The following is a 23,628-nucleotide window of genomic DNA, read 5'->3' on the forward strand; positions in this document are numbered from 1 at the left end:
TGTAAAAGTTCAAATTGTTATTCTCCCTACTGGACACCAAAAACTGTTAAATCACTATAGAAAGATATATATCTTTTAAGTTTAAAATAACTCTAGGGGTTTCCAGAACTATCTTAACTTACCCATTGTGGAATAAAGATTTCCTATCAAGAAAGTTTCCTTTATAGCCAGTGTAAATCCCACCATTTATTGAGATCTACTTCATCCTCCTTGCCTTTAGTATTTTACTATTAAGAATGATGTTTACAGAGCAATAAAGTCAGGAGTTTTAACAATGCCAGAAGCAAAGATACTCTGATGAAAACCCACCCACATGGAGTCTACACTCACAACTTCTCTTTGTGGATCCCACAATATCAACTATTCTCAATCACTCTTGATTTAACTTTAGCCAAGAATTAGGTAATTAGGATTCATTTTTAGATGTAAGTTAACGGTACAGAATATTTTGAATCTACAGTGTTTACAAGTTGTTTTAAAATATGTAAGGGGAAACTATGCATGGAAATTAACATTTGACAGTCATGTAAACATCTACAATTTATCCTTAATTGAACATGTTCCTCAATCCCAGGATATTTAGACCTGACACCAGACTTGACACACAAGTGAAATTCAAGGGCATCTTTTACTAGGGTATTTATTTACCATAATTCAGTCTATTCACTCTCATTATTTATCTTCTTAAGCATGAACCATGCCTTAATTCTATGCAGTCTAACAGGAATCAAGTCAAGATTTATTCATCACATTTTACTTTGCAATGCATGGAAAGAGATCACCAAATCTTAACCAAACTGAGTTAAACTTTTTACCAAAGGATAATAATTCTATTTTCAATTTCAATAACTGAAAGAACAATATGACAACATGGCAAAGTAGTAAGTGAATCCTAAACAGTAGTCCAAATACAATGGAAAACTCACCAGAGGTTTCGTCTACTCTTTCATCTACTATGTGGTCCTTCTGATGAACCCATTCACTATTGCACTTGAAGTAGATCTGGGTGGCGGGGCTGGCTTTACAATACAGGTTCACAGGCTTATTCTTCACAATATAAGCTTCTTCAGGCTCAATAAGGAAATGTGGCAGAGGCTCAGGTGGATCAGATGGAAAGGTTTCTGGGAGTTCATGAAAAAAGTCGTCCTCTGGTAAAACAAGAAGAAAGTGAAAAATGTTCAAAACATTGTAGTCATTTTCCTTTCACTTGCTACTCTTTCAAAAGTAATGAAACTGTTGGGTAATCATTAGTCAAATCCATTTCACCTGCCTTCATTAATCAAGGTCTACAAAAGACTTGCATGTCCTCCAAGAGCACCTCGCCTAAACAATAGGATGTTTGCCTGAGTCATTTTCCAGGAACTTGGAGTCAGCTGTGTCTACTCTGAGCTGAGCTGGTTAAAACTGGATAGGACCACTGACCCTTGAACTGGGCACACGTGAGTGTACACTGGGTGATCTTTTGACATCAGAGGGCTGAAAACTCCACCCTCAGATCTTGCTAAGGGCCTTCATTTTTGAGTGAACAGAAGCCTATAGATGAGTTACGCCTGTGTGGAACAACAATTACTGCACCTTTTTCCAATCACCTTTCCCCATGCTCCCCATGCCTTCGACCACCCTGCTTCTTTACTTTTCCTCATAAATACCCCCAAGCCCTTGCCTTTGTGGAGGTGGTTCTGAGACTTGTTCCTCATTTCCTTACTTGGCTGCCTTGTGAATAAACCCTCTCTTTCCTGCAAACCTAGGCATCTCTGCATTTTGACTTGCTGCATATTGGGCAAACAAACCTGGTTGGATAACAATAATGATTCATAAATCATCTAGTTAAGTAATTTGAGTGCCTGCTATGAACCAGGCAGTATGTTAGGTCTATTGACTGGTTGTTCAATTAAGGATTTAGATGATTATTCTCATTTTCACACCTGGCAAAACTCAACATCCGGGAGGATCACTGATCCCAGCTCTGCTATTGACTACCTGAAAACACAGGTGGTAAATAGCTGAGCTGGGATCAGAAGTCAGTTTTGTCTCCCTCAAAAACTGTGCTCTTCCCAACACAGCACTACACCTCCCACTACACCGTGGTAGCCTTGAGAGCTGACAAAAGCAAGAGGAACTTCATTAGAAAAATTTATTTGAAAAGTGTAAGGCTCGACCTTCAAGATGGCGGAAGAGTAAGACATGGAGATCACCTTCCTCCCCACAAATACATCAGAAATATATCTACATGTGGAACAACTCCTACAGAACACCTACTGAACGCTGGCAGAAGACCTCAGACCTCCCAAAACGCAAGAAACTCCCCACTTACCTGGGTAGGGCAAAAGAAAAAAAAAAAAAAACAGAGACAAAAGAATAGGGACGGGACCTGCACCAGTGGGAGGGAGCCATGAAGGAGGAAAGGTTTCCACACACCAGAAGCCCCTTCGTGGGCGGAGACTGCAGGTGGCAGAGGGGGGAAGCTTCGGAGCCACGGAGGAGAGCACAGCCACAGGGGTGCGGAGGGCGAAGCGGAGAGATTCCCGCACAGAGGATCAGTGCCGAGCAGCACTCACCAGCCCGAGAGGCTTGTCTGCTCCCCCGCCAGGGTGGGCGGGGGCTGGGAGCTGAGGCTTGGGCTTCGGAGGTTGGATCCCAGGGAGAGGACTGGGGTTGGCGGCGTGAACACAGCCTGAAGGGGCTAGTGCGCCACGGCTAGCCGGGAGGGAGTCCGGGAAAAGTCTGCAGCTGCCGAAGAGACAAGAGACTTTTTCTTGCCTCTTTGTTTCCTGGTGCGTGTGGAGAGGGGATTCAGAGCGCCGCCTAAACGAGCTCCAGAGACGGGCGCAAGCCGCGGCTATCAGCACGGACCCCAGAGACGGGCATGAGACGCTCAGGCTGCTGCTGCCGCCACCAAGAAGCCTGTGTGTGAGCACAGGTCACTCTCCACACCTCCCCTCCCGGGAGCCGGTGCAGCCCGCCACTGCCAGGGTCCCGTGATCCAGGGACAACTTCCCTGGGAGAACGCACGGCGCGCCTTGGGCTGCTGCAACGTCACGACGCCTCTGCCGCTGCAGGCTCGCCCTGCCTCCTCTGTACCCCTCCCTCCCCCCGGCCTGAGTGAGTCAGAGCCCCCAAAGCAGCTGCTCCTTTAACCCCGTTCTGTCTGGGTGAAGAACAGACGCCCTCAGGCGACCTACACGCAGAGGCGGGTCCAAATCCAAAGCTGAACGCCGGGAGCTGTGCGAACAAAGAAGAGAAAGGGAAATCTCTCCCAGCAGCCTCAGAAGCAGCAGATTAAATCTCCACAATCAACTTGATGTACCTGCATCTGTGGAATACCTGAATAGACAACGAATCATCCCAAAATTGAGGCAGTGGACTTCGGGAGCAACGATATATATTTTTTTCCTTTTTGTCTTTTTGTGAGTGTGTATGTGTATGCTTCTTTGTGTGATTTGGTCTGTGTAGCTTTGCTTTTACCATTTGTCCTAGGGTTCTATCTGTCCTTTTTTTTTTGGTTTGTTTTTGTTTTTTTTTTAAATATAGTTTTTAGCGCTTGTTACCATTGGTGGATTTGTTTTTTGGTTTTGTTCGTTGCTCTCTTCTTTTTTTGCTTTTTTAAATTACTTTTTAATTTTTTTTTATTTTTAATAACTTTATTTTATTCTATTTTGTTTTTTTCTTTCTTTCTTTCTTTTTTTCTGCCTTTTCTTCTGAGCCGTGTGGCTGACAGGGTCTTGGTGCTCTGGCCGGATGTCACGCCTGTGCCTCTGAGGTGGGAGAGCCAAGTTCAGGACATCGGTCCACCAGAGACCTCCTGGCTCCATGTAATATCAAATGGCAAAAGCTCTCCTAGAGATCTCCATCTCAATTCTAAGACCCAGCTCCACTCAATGACCAGAAAGCTGCAGTGCTGGACACCCTATGCCAAACAACTAGCAAGACAGGAACACAACCCCACCCATTGGCAGAGAGGCTGCCTAAAAGCATAATTAGATCACAGACACCCCAAAACACACCACCAGACGTGGTCCTACCACCAGAAAGACAAGATGCAGCCTCATCCACCAGAACACAGGCACTAGTACCCTGCACCAGGAAGCCTACAAAACCCATTGAACCAACTATAGCCACTGGGGGCAAACACCAAAAACAACGGGAATTACGAACCTGCAGCCTGTGAAAAGGAGATCCCAAACACAGTAAGTTAAGCAAAATGAGAAGACAGAGAAGCACACAGCAGATGAAGGAGCAAGGTAAAAACCCACCAGACTAAACAAATGAAGAGGAAATAGGCAGTCTACCTGAAAAAGAATTCAGAGGAGTGATAGTAAAGATGATCAAAATCTTGGAAATAGAATGGAGAAAATACAAGAAATGTTTAGCAAGGACCTAGAAGAATTAAAGAGCAAACAAACAATGATGAACAACACAATAAATGAATTTAAAATTCTCTAGAAGGAAACAATAGCATAATAACTGAGGCAGAAGAACGGATAAGTGACCTGTTAGATAAAATAGTGGAAATGACTACTGAAGAGCAGAATAAAGAAAAAGGAATATAAAGAATTGAGGACAGTTTCAGAGACCTCTGGGACAACATTAAATGCACCAACAGTTGAATTATAGGGGTCCCAAAAGAAGAAGACAAAAAGAAAGGGACTGACAAAATATTTAAAGAGATCATAGTTGAAAACTTCCCTAATATGGGAAAGGAAATAGTGACTCAAGTCCAGGAAGCACAGAGAGTCCCATACAGGATAAATCCAAGGTGAAACATGCCAAGACACTTATTAATCAAACTATCAAAAATTAAATACACAGAAAAAATATTAAAAGCAGCAAGGGAAAAACAACAAATGACATACAAGGGAATCCCCATAAGGTTAACAGCTGATCTTTCAGCAGAAACTCTTCGAGCCAGAAGGGAGTGGCAGGACATATTTAAAGTGATGAAAGGGAAAAACCTAAAACCAAGATTACTCTACGCAGCAAGGATCTCAATCAGATTCGACAGAGAAATTAAAACCTTTAGAGACAAGCAAAAGCTAGGAGAATTAAGCACCACCAAACCACCTTTACAACAAATGCTAAAGTAACTTCTCTAGGCAGGAAACACAAGAGAAAGAAAAGACCTACAATAACAAACCCAAAACAATTAAGAAAATGGTCATAGGAATATACATATAGATAATTACCTTAAATGTAAATGAATTAAATGCTCCAACCAAAAGACATAGACTGGCTGAATGGATAGAAAAACAAGACCCATATACATGCTGTTACAAGAGACCCACTTCAGACCTAGGCACACATACAGACGGAAAGTGAGGGGATGGAAAAAGTTATTCCATGCAAATGGAAATTAAAAGAACGCTGGAGTAGCAATTCTCATTTCAGACAAAATAGACTTTAAAATAAAGACTATTACAAGAGACAAAGAAGGACACTATATAATGATCAAGGGATCAATTCAAGAAGAAGATATAACAATTGTAAATATTTAGGCACCCAACATAGGAGCACCGCAATACATAAGGCAAATGCTACTAACAGCCATAAAAGGGGAAATTGACAGTAACACGTTCATAGTAGGGGACTTTAATACCCCACTTTCATCACTGGACAGATCATCCAAAATGAAAAGGAATAAGGAAACACAAGCTTTAAATGACACATTAAACAAGATGGACTTAATTGATATTTATAGGACATTCCGTCCAAAAATAACAGAATACACTTTCTTCTCAAGTGTTCATGGAATGTTCTCCAGGATAGACCATATCTTGGGTCACAAATCAAGCCTTGCTAAATTTAAGAAAATTGAAATCATATCACGTATCTTTTCTGACCACAATGCTATGAGACTAGATATCAGTTACAGGAAAAAACCTGTAAAAAATACAAACACATGGAGGTTAAACAATACACTGCTTAATAACCAAGAGATCACTGAAGAAATCAAAGAGGAAATAAAAAAATACCTAGAAACAAATGAGAATGAAAACAAGATGACCCAAAACCTATGGGATGCAACAAAACCAGTTCTAAGGGGGATGTTTATAGCAATACAATCCTACCTCAAGAAACAAGAAACACCTCAAATAAACAACCTAACCTTACACCTAAAGCAATTAGAGAAAGAAGAACAAAAAAACCCCAGCGTTAGCAGAAGGAAAGAAATCATGAAGATCAGATAAGAAATAAATGAAAAAGAACTGAAGGAAACAACAGCAAAGATCAATAAAACTAAAAGCTGGTTCTTTGAGAAGATAAACAAAATTGATAAACCATTAGCCAGACTCATCAAGAAAAAAAGGGAGAAGACTCAAATCAATAGAATTAGAAATGAAAAAGGAGAAGTAACAACTGATACTGCAAAAATACAAAGGATCATAAGAGATTACTACAAGCAACTATAGGCCAATAAAATGGACAACCTGGAAGAAATGGACAAATTCTTAGAAAAGCACAACCTTCCAAGACTGAACCAGGAAGAAATAGAAAATATAAACAGACCAATCACAAGCACTGAAATTGAGACCAATGGCTTCACAGGCGAATTCTATCAAACATTTAGAGACGAGCTAATACCTATACTTCTCAAACTCTTCCAAAATATAGCAGAGGGAGGAACACTCCCAAACACATTCTATGAGGCAACCATCACCCTGTTACCAAAACCAGACAAAGATGTCACAAGGAAAGCAAACTACAGACCAATATCACTGATGAACATAGATGCAAATATCCTCAACAAAGTACTAGCATTCAGAATCCGACAGCACATTAAAAGGATCATACACCATGATCAAGTGGGGTTTATCCCATGAATGCAAGGATTCTTCAGTATATGCAAATCAATCAATGTGATACACCATATTAACAAATTGAAGGAGAAAAACCATATGATCATCTCAATAGATACAGAGAAAGCTTTCGACAAAATTCAACATCCATTTACGATAAAAACCCTCCAGAAAGTAGGCAGAGAGGGAACTTACCTCAACATAATAAAGGCCATATATGAAAAACCCCCAGCCGACATCGCTCTCAATGGTGAAAAACTGAAACCATTTCCACTAAGATCAGGAACAAGACAAGGTTGCCCACTCTCACCACTATTATTCACCATAGTTTTGGGAGTTTTAGCCTCAGCATTCAGAGAAGAAAAAGAAATAAAAGGAACACAAACTGGAAAAGAAGAAGTAAAGCTGTCACTTTTTTCAGATGACATGATACTATACATAGAGAATCGTAACGATGCTACCAGAAAACTACTAGAGCTAATCCATGAATTTGGTAAAGTAGCAGGATACAAAATTAATGCACAGAAATCTCTTGCATTCCTATACACTAATGATGAAAAACCTGAAAGAGAAATTAAGGAAACACTCCCGTTTACCATTGCAACAAACAGAATAAAATACCTAGGAATAAACCTACCTAAGGAGGTAAAAGACCTGTATGCAGAAAACTATAAGACACTGATGAAAGAAATTAAAGATGATACAAACAGATGGAGAGATATACCATGTTCTTAGACTGGAAAAATCAACATTGTGAAAATGACTCTACTACCCAAAGCAATCTACAGATTCAATGAAATCCTTATCAAACTACCAATGGCATTTTTTACAGAACTAGAACAAAAAATTTCACAATTTGTATGGAAACACAAAAGACCCCGAATAGCCAAAGCATTCTTGAGAAAGAAAAACGGAGCTGGAGGAATCAGGCTCCCTGACTTGACTATACTACAAAGCTACAGTAATCGAGACAGTATGGTACTGGCACAAAAACAGACATATTGCTCAATGGAACAGGATAGAAAGCCCAGAGATAAACCCACGCACATATGGTCAACTTATTTTTGATAAAGGAGGCAAGAATATGAAATGGAGAAAAGACAGCCGCTTCAATAAGTGGTGGTGGGAAAACTGGACAGCTACAAGTAAAAGAATGAAATTAGAACACTCCCTAACACCATACACAAAAATAAGCCCAAAATGGATTAAAGACCTAAATGTAAGGCATGATACTATAAAACTCTTAGTGGAAAACATAGGCAGAACACTCTATGCAATAAATCACAGAAAAAATCCTTTTTGACCCACCTCCTAGAGAAATGGAAATAAAAACAAAAATAAACAAATGAGACCTAATGAAACTTAAAAGCTTTTGCACAGCAAAGGAAACCAGAAACAAGGCAAAAAGACAACCCTCAGAATGGGAGAAAATATTTGCAAATGAAGCAACTGACAAAGGATTAATCTCCAAAATTTATAAGCAGCTCATGCAGCTCAATATCAAAAAAACAAACAACCCAGTCCAAAAATGGGCAGAAGACCTAAATAGACATTTCTCCAAAGAAGATATACAGATTGCCAACAAACATGTGAAAGAATGCTCAACATCACTAATCATTAGAGAAATGCTAATCAAAACTACAATAAGGTATCACCTCACACCAGTCAGAATGGCCATCATCAAAACATCTACAAACAATAAATGCTGGAAAGGGTGTGGAGAAAAGGGAACCCTCTTGCACTGTTGGTGGGAATGTAAATTGATACAGCCACTATGGAGAACAGTATGGAACTTCCTTAAAAAAGTAAAAACAGAACTACCATACGACCCAACATTCCCAGTACTGGGCATATACCCTGAGAAAACCATAATTCAAAAAGAGTCATGTACCACAATGTTCACTGCAGCTCTATTTACAATAGCCAGGGCATGGAAGCAACCTAAGTGTCCATCGACAGATGAATGGATAAGAAGATGTGGCACATATATACAATGGAATATTACTCAGCCAAAAAAACCCAAAATTGAGCTATTTGTTGTGAGGTGGATGGACCTAGAGTCTGTCATACCGAGTGAAGTAAGTCAGAAAGAGAAAAACAAATACCATATGCTAACACATATATATGGAATCTAAAAAAAAACAAAAAATAAAAATTAAAAAAATGGTTATGAAGAACCTAGATGCAGGACAGGAATAAAGACACAGACATAGAGAATGGACTTGAGGACACGGGGGCTGGAGGAAGGTAAGCTGGGACGAAGTGAGAGAGCGGCATGGACATATATACACTACCAAATGGAAGATAGATAGCTAGTGGGAAGCAGCTGCATAGCACAGGGAGATCAGCTTGGTGCTTTGTGACCACCTAGAGGGTTGGGATAAGGAGGGTGGGAGGGAGATGCAAGAGGGAGGAGATATGGGGATATATGTATACGTATAGCTGATTCACTTTGTTATAAAGCAGAAACTAACACACCATTGTAAAGCAATTACACTCCAATAAAGATGTTTAAAAAAAAGAAAAGAAAAGCATAAGGCTCTTAGGTAAATCCTGAATCCTATGCAAGGAGCTGAGAAGAAATACAGAAATATGAATTAAAAATCTTTAAGCTCAGATTCAAATCTGTCATTATTTTCAAAAGATGCCACTTCATGATATATTCATTCATTCAACCAAACATATTTATTAAGCTCGGAATTATTCTCAACACTGGAAATATAAATGACAGCATCAAGTCAACCAATATTAGTTCCACAGTAGAGCCTAGAGTCTAGAAATGCTGTTTAGTCTTATTTGGAAACTATATCTCAAATTCCATATGTGTTATATGACTAGTTGCACCTATTCTCATTAGAATATTAATAATATTAGAGTAATAACATGAAGAACAAAAGTCTCACTTTTTATAGCACTGAAATTTATTAAACATATTTCTCCCACCCTGCTGTCCCAACACCACAGAATAAACAAAATCCCAAAACCATCAGAGATATTTGCCCACTTTGAGGTATGTTTTCCTTTAACTTGGGTTCTGCATGATTCCAAATAAAAAACAGAAAAGAATAAAAGTGCCTTTAAAAACCCTATTATTATATTTCACAAAAGTCAAAGGAGTCTAATACACTATACTTAAGTTAAGCCTGATACTTTTCTTCCTATGAGGGATAGTGGAGAACAAAACTACTATTAATCCCCTAAGTTGATTAAGCACCCTGGGCTAATATATAAGGTCAAAACTCTGAGGCCAGAATTAAAAGTTTTTACAAGTTCTTTAAAAGCACATAGATTCAGCAGCAAATGCAGTTTATGGTGTTGGCAGTTGAAAACCGGTTGCTAAGATGTTATCTTGGAACTCAGTGCATCGCTCATTCAGTTGTTGCCCTGCTTGGAGAGATGGCCATTGGTAAAGGGGACATTTGCTCACGAAGAATCCTGGCCTGGGACCTTTTTCATCTAGGTCACGTGACAGCTATCAAACAGTAACGACATCTGGTCTCTACCAATCTGTTTTGCAGTCAAAACTGGCTTCACTTGCAACACTGACAAAACTACCTTTCAAAACTGCTCCACAATTATAAATTACTGACCCTACAGTGTAAATGATGTTTCCTATCTCTAACTTGCTTTCTCACTTTACTTCCTTAATTTACTTTCTTCTGGCAAGGCATCATTTCTGGTTTTTCAATTGTTGAACATCAAGGACCCAAATTCTCAGCTTACTAAAGGATAACCTCATTTCCATCAATTTCAGCTTCTTTAGTCAATATGCAAAAACACTCAAGACTGCTTAAATAAACATAGTTCAGAAAGGCAAAGGAATGGTGAACTGAGGTATTGACAGATCCATCAGCGTGAAGCTGATGTCTTGAAGGCCTTATTCCATTTTTTCTTGTTTTTCTCTTCCAAAGCACTTACTGTTATATGTAATGACGGACAGTGCTGATAATCAATAAAGTGCCACAAAATATCAGACTCAAATCCTGTAAAATGTTACTGTTGTTTTTAATTTTTATTACTCATGAAGGCAGAGGGTCAACTTGATTTTTTTTTTTTACTATTGGTGTATATTTATACATACAACAACATGTATGTATTTCATAACAATATGTTTATTCAGGTATGTAAAATATAAAAAGCCTTTCTTTCAGTCATTGTTTTAGAAGGTGAGACTTGTTCCTTTAGAAGGAAGGATGATTGTAAGACACATTGTTCCTTTAGCCGGAAAGATGATTGTATACCACCTTACCTTATTCAGTAATGTAGCAAAAGTACTTATATATTCACATCCTATAGAAAGATAGAGAAGCATTGAAAACTGATTACCCTGCCAGGCCAATGCATATATATCTCTTCATCCTTCACTTCATCCCTGACTTCAGGGAAGTTCAAATGTGGATAAAATGATATGAACTGCTTTCAAAAAAAGTTCTTCTGCTTATTTTTTTGTAAACTATTGGGAAGACTAACGGACGTTCAGAAAAAGTCACACGTGTGTTTTCAAGTCAAACAGCGTTCTGTTAAGTGCTGGGGGAAAAAAAACAGTAATGATCTGATATATTTAGAAAATGGATAGACAAACTAATTTTGCATTTCCTTAATTTGGAATTTTCAAACAAGAGGATCACTCCAAGGAAAGAGAAGTAATTCTATGTCTTGGTTTGAGGCTTCATAAAGTATTGACTTTTCAAGGTATTTGTTAAATGACACAATATGTAACTTATTAAGAAATGATTTCTATCACTTGGAATGTTTTCATCATGTCATAAATCCAGTGTTTCGTTAATATATCATCCTAGTCTCTGTATGAACCCCATCTCTTAAATTTGATCTACAGAGATGCCTTAACCAGCCACAGGATATTAGTTTATTAATATTTCTTGTAATACGTATACAGTATATTTAAGTCTATGCCCTAGATTAATTCACATCAGGCAATATGGTACATCACTTCTAGTACTCAAGTCAGATGTAAGAATGAAATTTATACAGATAATTTTCAAGACCCTGAGTCAGTAAAATATATATAGTGAAACAGACATGACAAAATGCGAATGAACTGATTACCAGTGGGCTCACAGGCTGTTGTGAAATTCTTCCCTTCTTCATTTGCAACAGATGGCCTGGGTACTATGCTCAACCATGGAAACTGGCCCAGATAACAACTCCCCCACCATCAGGTTAAGCATGCTAAGAGAATACTTTCTTTGCTCTGGACAAAAAAATGGTAAGTGTCAGCATTAATTTCCAGATATAGTGGTATTTCATAAATTTCCTTTTTTGAAATTTCATCTTCTATTTTTTTCTGGAGTAATTTAAAAAAATCAAACAAGCAAATCAATTCTCTTCAACCAAAATCTATAAAGGAAAATGGCTGAGTATTTAAGTCTCCAGTATGGTTACATCTACATATATTTAACAAGGAAAAAATGATCATCTCCGAGTATGTATATTTAATAAGGAAAAAATTATTATCTGCAAATGATCACCTACAAATGAACATTCAGCTGTTCTGCACTATAAATTTGCCTCTCACATATGGAGAAATCTACTTTTCAGTTTTGGAAACCAGAGTTATACAACTATTCCTGATTTTCAAAAGCCAGAAATACATAACAAATGCTTAACGCTAGTATGAAAGTTCTTTGAAGACAGGGACTACTGAGTTTTCATTTTTATTTTCCATAAGTCTAGTATAGTGTCAGCCACTTATAGGAGATCAATAAAATGCTTACACTAATGCTAACTTTGATCATGCTTAACAGATCCACAAGATATTTTAGAGTTTATAGTGTTTCAAATTCATTTACAAATATAGGGCGTCATAACAATAGTAATATCTACAAACTAGACTGGCTATGAAATTTGTGTGGCCCAGTGCAGAATGACAATTTGGGGATCCCTGTATAAAAATGTATTAAGAATTCTGAGATGGTGACGATGGCAGTGTGGGAAGACACTGGGTTAGCATCTCCCCTCAACTAGGGTGCCTGCCAGCCACTGGTGGGGTACCCTGATGCCCAAGGAGATGGGAAGAACCCCCAAGTGAACCGGTAGGACGTGGGGGGACTAAGGGGGGAGGAGAATTGGAGGGCAGACAGGATCGGCGCCCCTGAGGGAGGGGAGATGAGGAGAGGCAGGTGGGAGGGACACTCTGGGAAGAGCGGGAGAAGAACAGAGGGCGATTGCCTGGCCCACTGGGACTGGGCAGCCTGCTGAGCTCTCAGTCAGTCCCCTGCCTTCCAAAGCCCCATCCCAGCTATGTCGGTCTTGCGGGGCATAGAAGGGAGGCTGGAGAGATCAGGAGAGGCAGGTGGGAGGGGCCCTCCAGGATGGAAGGAGCAGGAGAGGAGAGGAGGGAGTTTGCCCTGCCCACTCGGGCCTGGGGAGCCTGCTGGGCTCCTAGGTGAGGTCCCCCACCCTCTGAGACAAGGGGTGGGGGGCACGCCTGGGCCCCTGCTGTTTCTTGAGCCTAAGCCCCACCCCCCACGGCCCCCAGGGCCTTTTCCAGCCCTGTGGGTCCTGAGCATTGGCCCCGCCCACCACCCAAACCTCGCCCTGCCTTAGGCCCCGCCCTCCACAGCCAAGGCCTTTCCCCACTTTTTTATTTCCTTTCTTTTTTTTTTTTTCTTTTCCCTCCTCTTCTGTTTTTACTATTGTGGTACTGCTGTACCTTCCGGTTGTTGATTTATCTATATTTTTATTTTTATATTCTTTCTAACATATCTGTTAGTTTCCAAGTCTAATTTTATTATTTACTTTGTTATTGTTCTTTTTTTTTCTTTTTTCTTTTTTTTTTTTTTTTTGCCATGCCACATGGCTTGTAGGATCTTGCTTCACAAGCTGGGGGTCGGGCTGAAGCTCCTGCAGTGGGAGCTCTGAGTCCACACCACTGGACTAACAGAGAACCTCAGACTCCAGGGAATATTCATCATAGTGAGGTGTCACGGAGGTCCTCATCTCAGCACCAAGACCCAGCTCTACCCAACAGCCTAAAAACTCCACTGTTGGAAGCCTCAGGCCAAACAACCAGTAAGACAGGAACACAGTCCCACTCATTAAAAAAAAAAAAAAAATGAGACAGCAAAAAAATATGTCACAGATGAAGGAGCAAGGTAAAAACCTACAAGACCAAATAAATGAAGAGGAAATAGGCAATCTGCCTGAAAAAGAATTCAGAGTAATGATAGTAAAGATGATCCAGAATCTCGGAAATAGAATGGAGGCACAGATTGAGAAAATACAAGAAATGTTTAACAAAGATCTAGAAGAACTAAAGAACAAACAAACAGAGGTGAACAACACAATAACTGAAAAGAAAAATACACTAAAAGGAATCAATAAAAGAATAACTGAGGCAGAAGAACAAATAAGTCAGCTGGAAGACAAAATGGTGGAAATAACTGCCAAGGAGCAGAATAAAGAAAAAAGAATGAAAAGAATTCAAGTCACTATCAGACACCTCTAGGACAACACTAAACAGACCAACATTCGAATTATCGGGGTCCCAAGAAGAAGAAGAGAAAAAGAAACGGTCTGAGAAAATATTTGAAGAGATTATAGTGGAAAACTTTGCTAACATGGGAAAGGAAATAGTCACCTAAGTCCAGGAAGCGCAGAGAGTCCCAGGCAGGATAAATCCTAGGAGAAACACGCCAAGACACATAGTAATCACACTAAAAAAATTTAAAATCAAAGAAAAAATATTAAGAGCAGTAAGGGAAAAACAAAGAATAACATACAAAGGAATCCCCATAATGTTATCAGCTGATTTTTCAGCAGAAATTCTGCAGGCCAGAAGGGAGTGGCAGGATATACTTAAAGTGATGAAAAAGAAAAACCTACAACCCAGATTACTCCACCAGGCAAGGATCTCATTCAGATTTGAGGGAGAAATCAAAAGCTTTTCAGGCAAGCAAAAGCTAAGAGAATTCAGCACCACCAAACCAGCTCTAAAACAAATGCTCAATAAACTTCTCTAGGCTGGAAACACAAGAGAAGAAAAAGACCCACAAAAACAAAAACAAAACAATTAAGAAAATGGTAATAGGAAAATACATATCAATAATAACCTTGAATGTAAATGGATTAAATGCCCCAACCAAAAGACACAGACTGGCTGAATGGATACAAAAACAAGACCCATATATATGCTGTCTACAAGAGACCTACTTCAGACTTAGGACACATACAGACTGAAAGTGAAGGGACGGAAAAAGATATTCCATTCAAATGGAAATCAAAAGAAAGCTGGAGTAGCAATACTCGTATCAGATAAAAAAGACTTTAAAATAAAAACTGTTACAAGAGATAAGGTGGGACACTACATAATGATCAAAGGATCATTCCAAGAAGAAGATATAACAATTATAAATGTTTATGCATCCAACATAGGAGCACCTCAATACATAAGGCAAATGCTAACAACCATGAAAGGGGAAATTGACAGTAACCCAATAATAGTAAGAGACTTTAACACTCCACTTACACCAATGGACAGATCATCCAAACAGAAAATAAATAAGAAAACACAAGCTTTAAATGACACAACAGACCAGATAGATTTAATTGACATTTACAGAACAATCCACCTGAAAGTGGCAGAATACACTTTCTTCTCAAGTGCCCATGGAACATTCTCCAGAAGAGATCACATCTTGGGTCACAAATCAAGCCATAGAAAATTTAAGAAAATTGAAATCGTATCAAGCATCTTTTCTGACCACGATGCTATGAGATTGGAAATCAATTATAGGGAAAAAAAATGTAAAAAACACAAACACATGGAGGCCAAACAGTGCACTACTAAATAACCAAGAGATCACTGAAGAAATCAAAGAAGAAATAAAAAATACATAGAAACAAATGACAACGAAAACACGATGACCCGAAACCTACGGTACGCAACAAAAGCAGTTCTAAGAGGGAAGTTTATAGCAATTCAATCTCACCTCAAGAAACAAGAAAAATCTCAAATAAACAATCTAACCCTACACTTAAAACAACTAGAGAAAGAAGAGCAAAGAAAACTCAAAGTAAGTAGAAGGAAAGAAATCATGAAGATCAAAGCAGAAATAAATGAAATAGAAATAAAGAAAACAATAGTAAAGATCAATAAAACTAAAAGCTGGTTCTCTGAGAAGATAAACAAAATTGATAAACCCTTAGCCAGACTCATCAAGAAAAAAAGGGACAGTATGCAAATCAATAAAATTAGAAATGAAAAAGGAGAAATCACAACTGACAGTACAGAAATACAAAAGGTTATAAGAGACTACTACAAACAACTATATGGCAATAAAATGGACAACCTGGAAGAAATGGACAAATTCTTAGAAAAGCACAACGTTCCGAGGCTGAACCAGGAAGAATTAGAAAATATAAACAGACTTATCACAAGTAAGGAAATTGAAACCAAAATTAAAAATCTTCCAACAAACAAAAAGCCCAGGACCAGATGGCTTCACAGGTGAACTCTATCAAACATTTAGAGAAGAGCTAACACCTATCCTTCTCAAACTCTTCCAAAAAATTGCAGAGGAAGGAACACACCCAAACTCATTCTATGAGGCCACCATCAACCTGATACCAAAACCAGACAAAGATACTACAAAAAAAGAAAATTACAGACCAATATCACTGATGAATATAGATGCAAAAATCCTCAACAATATACTAGCAAACAGAATCCAACAGCACATTAAAAGGATCTTACACCATGATCAAGTGGGATTTATCCCAGGGATGCAAGAATTATTCAATATACGCAAATCAATCAATGTGATACACCATATTAACAAATTAAAGAAGAAAAACCATATGATCATCTCAATAGATGCAGAAAAAGCTTTTGACAAAATTCAACACACATTTATGATAAAAACTCTCCAGAAAGTGGGCATAGAGGGAAGCTACCTCAACATAATAAAGGCCATATACGACAAACCCACAGCCAACATCATTCTCAATGGTGAAAAACTGAAAGCATTTCCTCTAAGATCAGGAACAAGACAAGGATGTCCACTCTCACCACTCTTATTCAACATAGTTTTGGAAGTCCTAGCCATGGCAATCAGAGAAGAAAAAGAAATAAAAGAAAGCCAAATTGGAAAAGTAGAAGTAAAACTGTCACTCTTTGCAGATGACATGATACTATGCATAGATAATCCTAAAGATGTCACCAGTAAACTACTAGAGCTAATCAATGAATCTGGTAAAGTTGCAGGATACAAAATTAATGCACAGAAATCTCTTGCATTCCTATACACTAACAATGAAAGATCAGAAAGAGAAATCAAGGAAACAATCCCACTCACCATGGCAACAAAAACAATAAAATACCTAGGAATAAACCTACCTAAGGAGGTAAAAGACTTGTACTCAGAAAACTATAAGACACTGATGAAAGAAATCAAAGATGACACAAACAGATGGAGAGATATACCATGTTCTTGGATTGGAAGAATCAATATTGTGAAAATGACTATTTTACCCAAAGCAATCTACAGATTCAATGCAATTCCTATCAAACTACCAATGACATTCTTCACAGAATTAGAACAAAAGGTTTTACAAGTTGTATGGAAACACAAACGACCCCAAATAGCCAAAGCAATCTTGACAAAGAAAAACGGAGTTGGAAGAATCAGCTCCCCATCTTCAAACTATACCACAAAGCTACAGTAATCAAGACAGTATGGTATGGACACAAAAACAGAAATATAGATCAATGGAACAGAATAGAAAGCCCAGAGATAAACGCATGCACATATAGGTGCCTAATTTATGACAAAGGAGGCAAGAACAAATACAATGGAGAAAAGACAGCCTCTTCATTAAGTGGTGCTGGGAAAACTGGACAGCTGTATGTAAAAGAATGAAATTAGAACACTCCCTAACACCATACACAAAAATAAACTCCAAATGGATTAAAGACTTAAATGTAAGACCAGAAACTATAAAACTCTTAGAGGAAAACATAGGAAAAACACTCTTTGACATAAATCTCAGCCAGATCTTTTTTGACCCACCTCGTAGAGTAATGGAAATAACAAATGTTATAAAATGGGACTTAATTAAACTTAAAAGCTTTTGCACAGCAAAGGAAACCATAAACAAGGCAAAGAAAACCATAAACAAGGCAAAGAGACAACCCTCAGAATGGAAGAAAATATTTGCAAATGAAACAACAGACAAAGAATTAATCTCCAAAATATACAAACAGCTCATGGAGCTCAAAATCAAAAAGACAAACAAACCAATCCAAAAATTGGCAGAAGACCTAAATAGACATTTCACCAAGGAAGACATACAGATGGCCAAGAGGCATATGAAAAGATGCTCAATATCACTAATTATCAGAGAAATGCAAATCAAAACTACAATGAGGTATCACCTCACACCGGTCAGAATGGCCATTATCAAAAAATCTAGAAACAATAAATGCTGGAAAGGGTGTGGTGAAAAGGGAACCCTCCTGCACTGTTGGTGGGAATGTAAATTGATACAACCACTATGGAGAACAGTATGGAGGTTCCTTAAAAAACTAAAAATAGAACTACCATATGACCCAGCAATCCCACTACTGGGCATATACCCTGAGAAAACCATAGTTCAAAAAGAGTCATGTACCAAAATGTTCATTGCAGCTCTATTTACAATAGCCAGGACATGGAAGCAACCTAAGTGTCCATCGACAGATGAATGGATAAAGAAGATGTGGCACATATATACAATGGAATATTACTCAGCCATAAAAAGAAACAAAATTGAGTTATTTGTAGTGAGGTGGATGGACCTAGAGTCTGTCCTACAGAGTGAAGTAAATCAGAAAGAGCAAAACAAATACCATATGCTAATGCATATATATGGAATCTAAAAAAAAAAAAATGGTATGATGAACCCAGTTGCAGGGCAGGAATAAAGATGTAGACATAGAGCATGGACTTGAGGACACGGGGAGGGGGAAGCTGAGGCGAAGTGCGAGTAGCACTGACATACATACACTGCCAAATGTAAAATAGATAACTAGTGGGAAGCAGCAGCAGAGCACAGGGAGATCAGTTTGGTGCTTTGCAATGACCTAGAGGGGTGGGATAGGGAGGATGGGAGGGAGGCTCAAGAGAGAGGGGATGTGGGGACCTATGTATGCATATGGCTGATTCACTTTGTTGTACAACAGAAACTAACACAGTATTGTGAAACAATTATACTCCAATAAAGATCTATTAAATAAAAAATTGAGATGTGACAGCAGAGTAGTTAACCAAGCACAGGTCCTGTGTGACAGCACAGGTCACATACCACGAAGCTGGCCCTGTACAAATGTCATTTAGTTGATTGTCCCACTTCATGTGAAGTCTGAGAATTGAAATTACATCTTAGTGGATATACGTTTTAAAACTTATTTGGTATTTCCTGGTTTCGTACAATGATCAGATGTTTTCTAGAAGATGAAATGGCTTTTCAGACTGAGAGACTCAGCTGCCAATCAATTCTCTAAGCAAGTGTGTTTGCAATGGTGTACAAGGGATAGGTGTGATTTTATCTGTTCCTGGCTTTCCCTTTGGATATACTCCAGTGCCCATCCAAGGGCCTGATTCAAAACAAGTAAAATTCCTGTCACATCGACGTTAATTTTTTTAGGGCACTAGAGGGCTGTTTAGTACATAAGAATAATAAAGAAGGTTTGAGACTCTACCTTGAACTGGTGGACTGTTTACTGAGATCATTTCCTAGCATGCAATTCATTTTACTACACAAATAAACTAGCTTTTTGATACTATTAAGGTCATGCTGCAAAACTTGAAGCTATAAAAGAACAATTTGATTTTCCAGCAAGGGAGACCAGTGACTGCATCCTCTTACCACTTTATTTCTTAGTATAAATATCCAAAGAGCCTCCTGAAGTCTTCGGGGAGATGATAGGAACTCGATTTGTGAATAGCCACTTTAGACTGTGAAGTTATTTCTGACAATGTGCCACAGCTATCCTAAGTTATTACATGTTGTATAAAGGCACATTCCAGATACTGATATTGCCTGCATTATGCTACTAGGGCAAATTGACTTGATTAATTAAATTGCTAAACAAGTTTTCTACATGTAGTTCATTCAAATTAACAAAGTAAAATTTCCAAAGTTGGTTTTATTCTGTACATTGAATTCAGTATCAACCTAAAGCTATACTACCTTTTTGATTCAGATGCAACATTATTATTCATTTTACCCTCCCCTAACACTTGACTTAATTTTCTACTTTTTAGCATTACTCAATAATGATATTGCCATTTTAATCTTAATATCAGGTAAATCTTAGTATTTCCTTTTCTGTTATCTCATATAGCCTTTTGTTTTTTCATTACATACAAGAAGAGAAAGCTTTGCACCATGTATTATTTTTATAGACTTTCATTCCACCTAATTCTTGACAGGAAAATATGCCATGAACATCAATCTATGAAGCTTTAGGTTTCTGGTTTTATTGCTATACATCAAGCCTTAATTTTCATCAACTTAATACATAAGTTTCTATATTTCTAAATCATAAGACAAACTATTATTGCTTATATCATAAAATATAGGACTATTATCTCTTTGTCTGAGACCTGAAGCATATTCTTCTGAAATGGAATTTACTTCCAAATGATTCAAGAGCAATTTAAAATGAATGACTGCAAAGCTAATTTTATCTGCATTTGGCTGCCCATCCATCAGAGAGATAATTCATGATATATTACAACAAAAGGCAACCGGAATTAACTATTTGAATGAGACTCCAGCTTATTTTTAATATTTTGATTAAAATATCCTTTGAAAGACAAAGACTATGGCTTATATTTCAAGTAACATTAATGGATTCATCATTAAAATTTAAGTAGCTGAAGATATAATGCCTTAAATGTATTGCACAATTTGAAGGTACTGCATAATTTCTAACTCGAAAAAAAAAACTTTTTTCTGCTTTTAAAGAAATAATCTCCAAATAATGCCCATACATTAATAGTGACATGAAGTCAGCATGCTATTTGACATGCACTTAGCTGTGAAAGAGAGGCATCTCCTTCTGTCCCAGTTTAAGCCTTTATTATTTCTGACTTTTGCTAACATAAAATTCTCCTAAGTGTTTTCCTGCCTGCAATGTCGACTTTTGCCATGTGGTCTATACACCATGCTCTTAGAAAAATTTTTCAAAAATACATTTGCTCCCTTCTTCAAACAATTTAATAAATGCAGTGTAAAGCAAGATAGTAACTTTCTTTTTATCAGATTAGCTAAAAAAATACTGAATGACTGATGAGGTGTTGAGGAAATGTGTATTTGCATATACTGACTGTAGTGTAAATTGGTATCACAGTAGAGAATATTTGACAATAGGAGTAAAAATTAAATCTATGCAAACCTTCAAATAGGTTATCCCACTTCTTGGAATCCATGTTACAGATATATGGCATCAAAATGTAAATGTATACAAAGATGTTCACTGCAGCATTGTTTATTTAAAAAATAAATGATATATTGCAACAAAAGGCAGCTGTAATTAACTATTTAAATGAGTCTGAGAACAACTTAACAGCAAACTGAGGAATGATTAGATAATTATTTATGATACATCCGTTCAAGAGAACACTATTTCACCAATAAAAATAAGGAGACAGATTTGTATGTATTAAACTAGAAGGGCATCCATTATTTAGTAGGCAAATAAAACAAGGTTTCGGTCAATCTGTATAGAGTGATGTTGCTTTTTGTTAAAGAAGAAAAAAAAGGAAAAAAAGGAGGGAGAGAGGGGAGAAAGAAGTGTGTATGTGTGTGTGTGTGTGTGTGTGTGTGTGTAGATGGCTGCACCAATAAATCACAAGAAGAAGCATAAGGCAAAGCCTAGACCCCAAAGCTCAAAAATAGTAACAGTAATTACTCTTGGGGAGAAGAATCGAAGAGCTTTAGGGGGAACTTTTATCCTCTATTTGGAGTGGGTTTTTCAAATGCTAGATTATGGATGATTTCTATTTTTTAATGTGTTTTTTGAGTTTTTATTTAAATTAAGAGATGGAGAATTTAAATAATCCCATGTGCAATTTATTGCTTCAGCCTAGAATAACCACTACAGGTTTCTGCACTAAACTAAACCGTCCCGAATCAATGATCCTGACTCCATAAAACCTTATGTGATGTCTCCACTACAACTTGTGTTCAAAGACCATATTACTTGTAGCTGTACAGCATTTATTTCATTCTGCCTAGTTTCATATCATTTTTCTCTTATATTCCATTGTGGTAATTTCCTCATCTCTGTGATCTCTGACTTTGAACTAGACTAGTTTACTATCTTTCTCAAAATTTGTTCAAAAATAAATATTGATGGATCATCTTCTATATGCTTAGGACTGTCCTAGCTGTCATAGCCAAGCTGAACTTTATCTCTCATCCTTTTTTCTTATAAAATGAAATAATGAAATAAAAGATACTAAATTTATGAAAATCTGAATTTATAATAAAAATTGGCCTATTAGTCTGGTTATGTAAATAACATGTTTATAATTCATTAGTACTTGACTTTCACTTTAAAGTGCTTAATTTTAGGTTGTCAGAAAGGTTTGCTAACATGTATAGAGACTTACACAGTGAATTAAGGAAAAGGTCTACCGTTTTCTTACTCTCTATTAATGGTTAGAGTTACAAATCCTGTACTATTATTTTGAACTTCAGGAACCTAAAGAATAAAACAAGATCACTCAGAAGAATATTAAAGAAATTAAACAATTATTAATAGATAAATAAGACAGCATAAATTTAAAGTTAACCCTTACTAGTTAACTAAAAGAATGATTTATAGTTTAAAAGAATCCAATAAAGATTTGAAAATTCAACATTACATTCACATAGCACATGCTTATCTCTTCCCTGGAATACTCTTTGTGATGGTCAGTTTTATACGTCAAGTTGCTAGAAATACATTCTTATTCAAACACTAATCTAGATGTTGCTGTGAAAGTATGTTCTGGATGTGATTAAGTACAAAATTAGTTTCCTTGAGTAAGAGAAATTATCCTAGATAATGTGTGTCCCTGATTCCATCAGTTTAAAGGCCTAGTAAGCAGAGCTAAGGCTTCCCTGAGCAGCATCTAGATTAACGTTTGGTTGAATCATGGGGACTGTAGCCTAGCCAAGCTGACACATGAAGCTGGACATCACACTTCCCACAACTTCATCACCATCTGCTTTGTAACTCTTACTCATTCTTCAGACATCAAACACCCCTTCTTCTGAAGGCCTCCCCACTTCAAAGCCTGGACATCAACCCCTGAGATCATCTCCCATTGCTCTCCACTCTTCTTGTTTATATTTCTTCCCCACTAGAAGGCAAGTTCGAGAGTTAGGAACAGTGTTTATCTTATTCATTTCTGCATAACTGACATCTAGTCCAGTGCCTGGCGTGAACTTCAGGGTTATTTTTTCTTTTCCATTTGAATTGTTGTTCCCAAAGAAGTTCTATAGGATAGAAGTATATAGGAATTACTCTATCAATAGAAAGCATGAGAAGAAATCCTTGCACGAAATACAGCAGGAATACACATATCTGAAAGGTGGTCCTTTAGTGTTTATAAGTACGGATCCAGTTCCTGTATAAAAAATTATATCTATCCTCTAAGCAAGTGTAAATGTCATGTATCATGAGGTGTGCACACCTTTCGACTAAATACATTCCCTCACTAATCAAAGTTGAATTTAAAACATTTTGTGAGTGAGAAATAACATGATACATCCGATTACAGTGCCTCTTCAACCTCTTGGCCTCATCTAACACTTGACTTCATTGCACGACTCCATCCTT

General features: G+C 37.7%; 1 protein-coding gene across 1 annotated transcript in view; it reads right to left on the minus strand.

Annotated features, from left to right (window-relative positions):
• The window catches only part of UNC5C (unc-5 netrin receptor C), a 397,961-nt gene that overhangs the window by 160,533 nt on the left and 213,800 nt on the right, over nucleotides 1–23,628 (minus strand). The window contains exon 2 of the mRNA XM_059922449.1: nucleotides 927–1,148. Within this exon, the coding sequence (XP_059778432.1) occupies nucleotides 927–1,148 (222 nt within the window). The remainder of the gene's footprint in view (nucleotides 1–926; nucleotides 1,149–23,628) is intronic.

Source organism: Balaenoptera ricei, chromosome 5 (assembly GCF_028023285.1).
Source record: "Balaenoptera ricei isolate mBalRic1 chromosome 5, mBalRic1.hap2, whole genome shotgun sequence".
Lineage (NCBI taxonomy): Eukaryota > Metazoa > Chordata > Mammalia > Artiodactyla > Balaenopteridae > Balaenoptera > Balaenoptera ricei.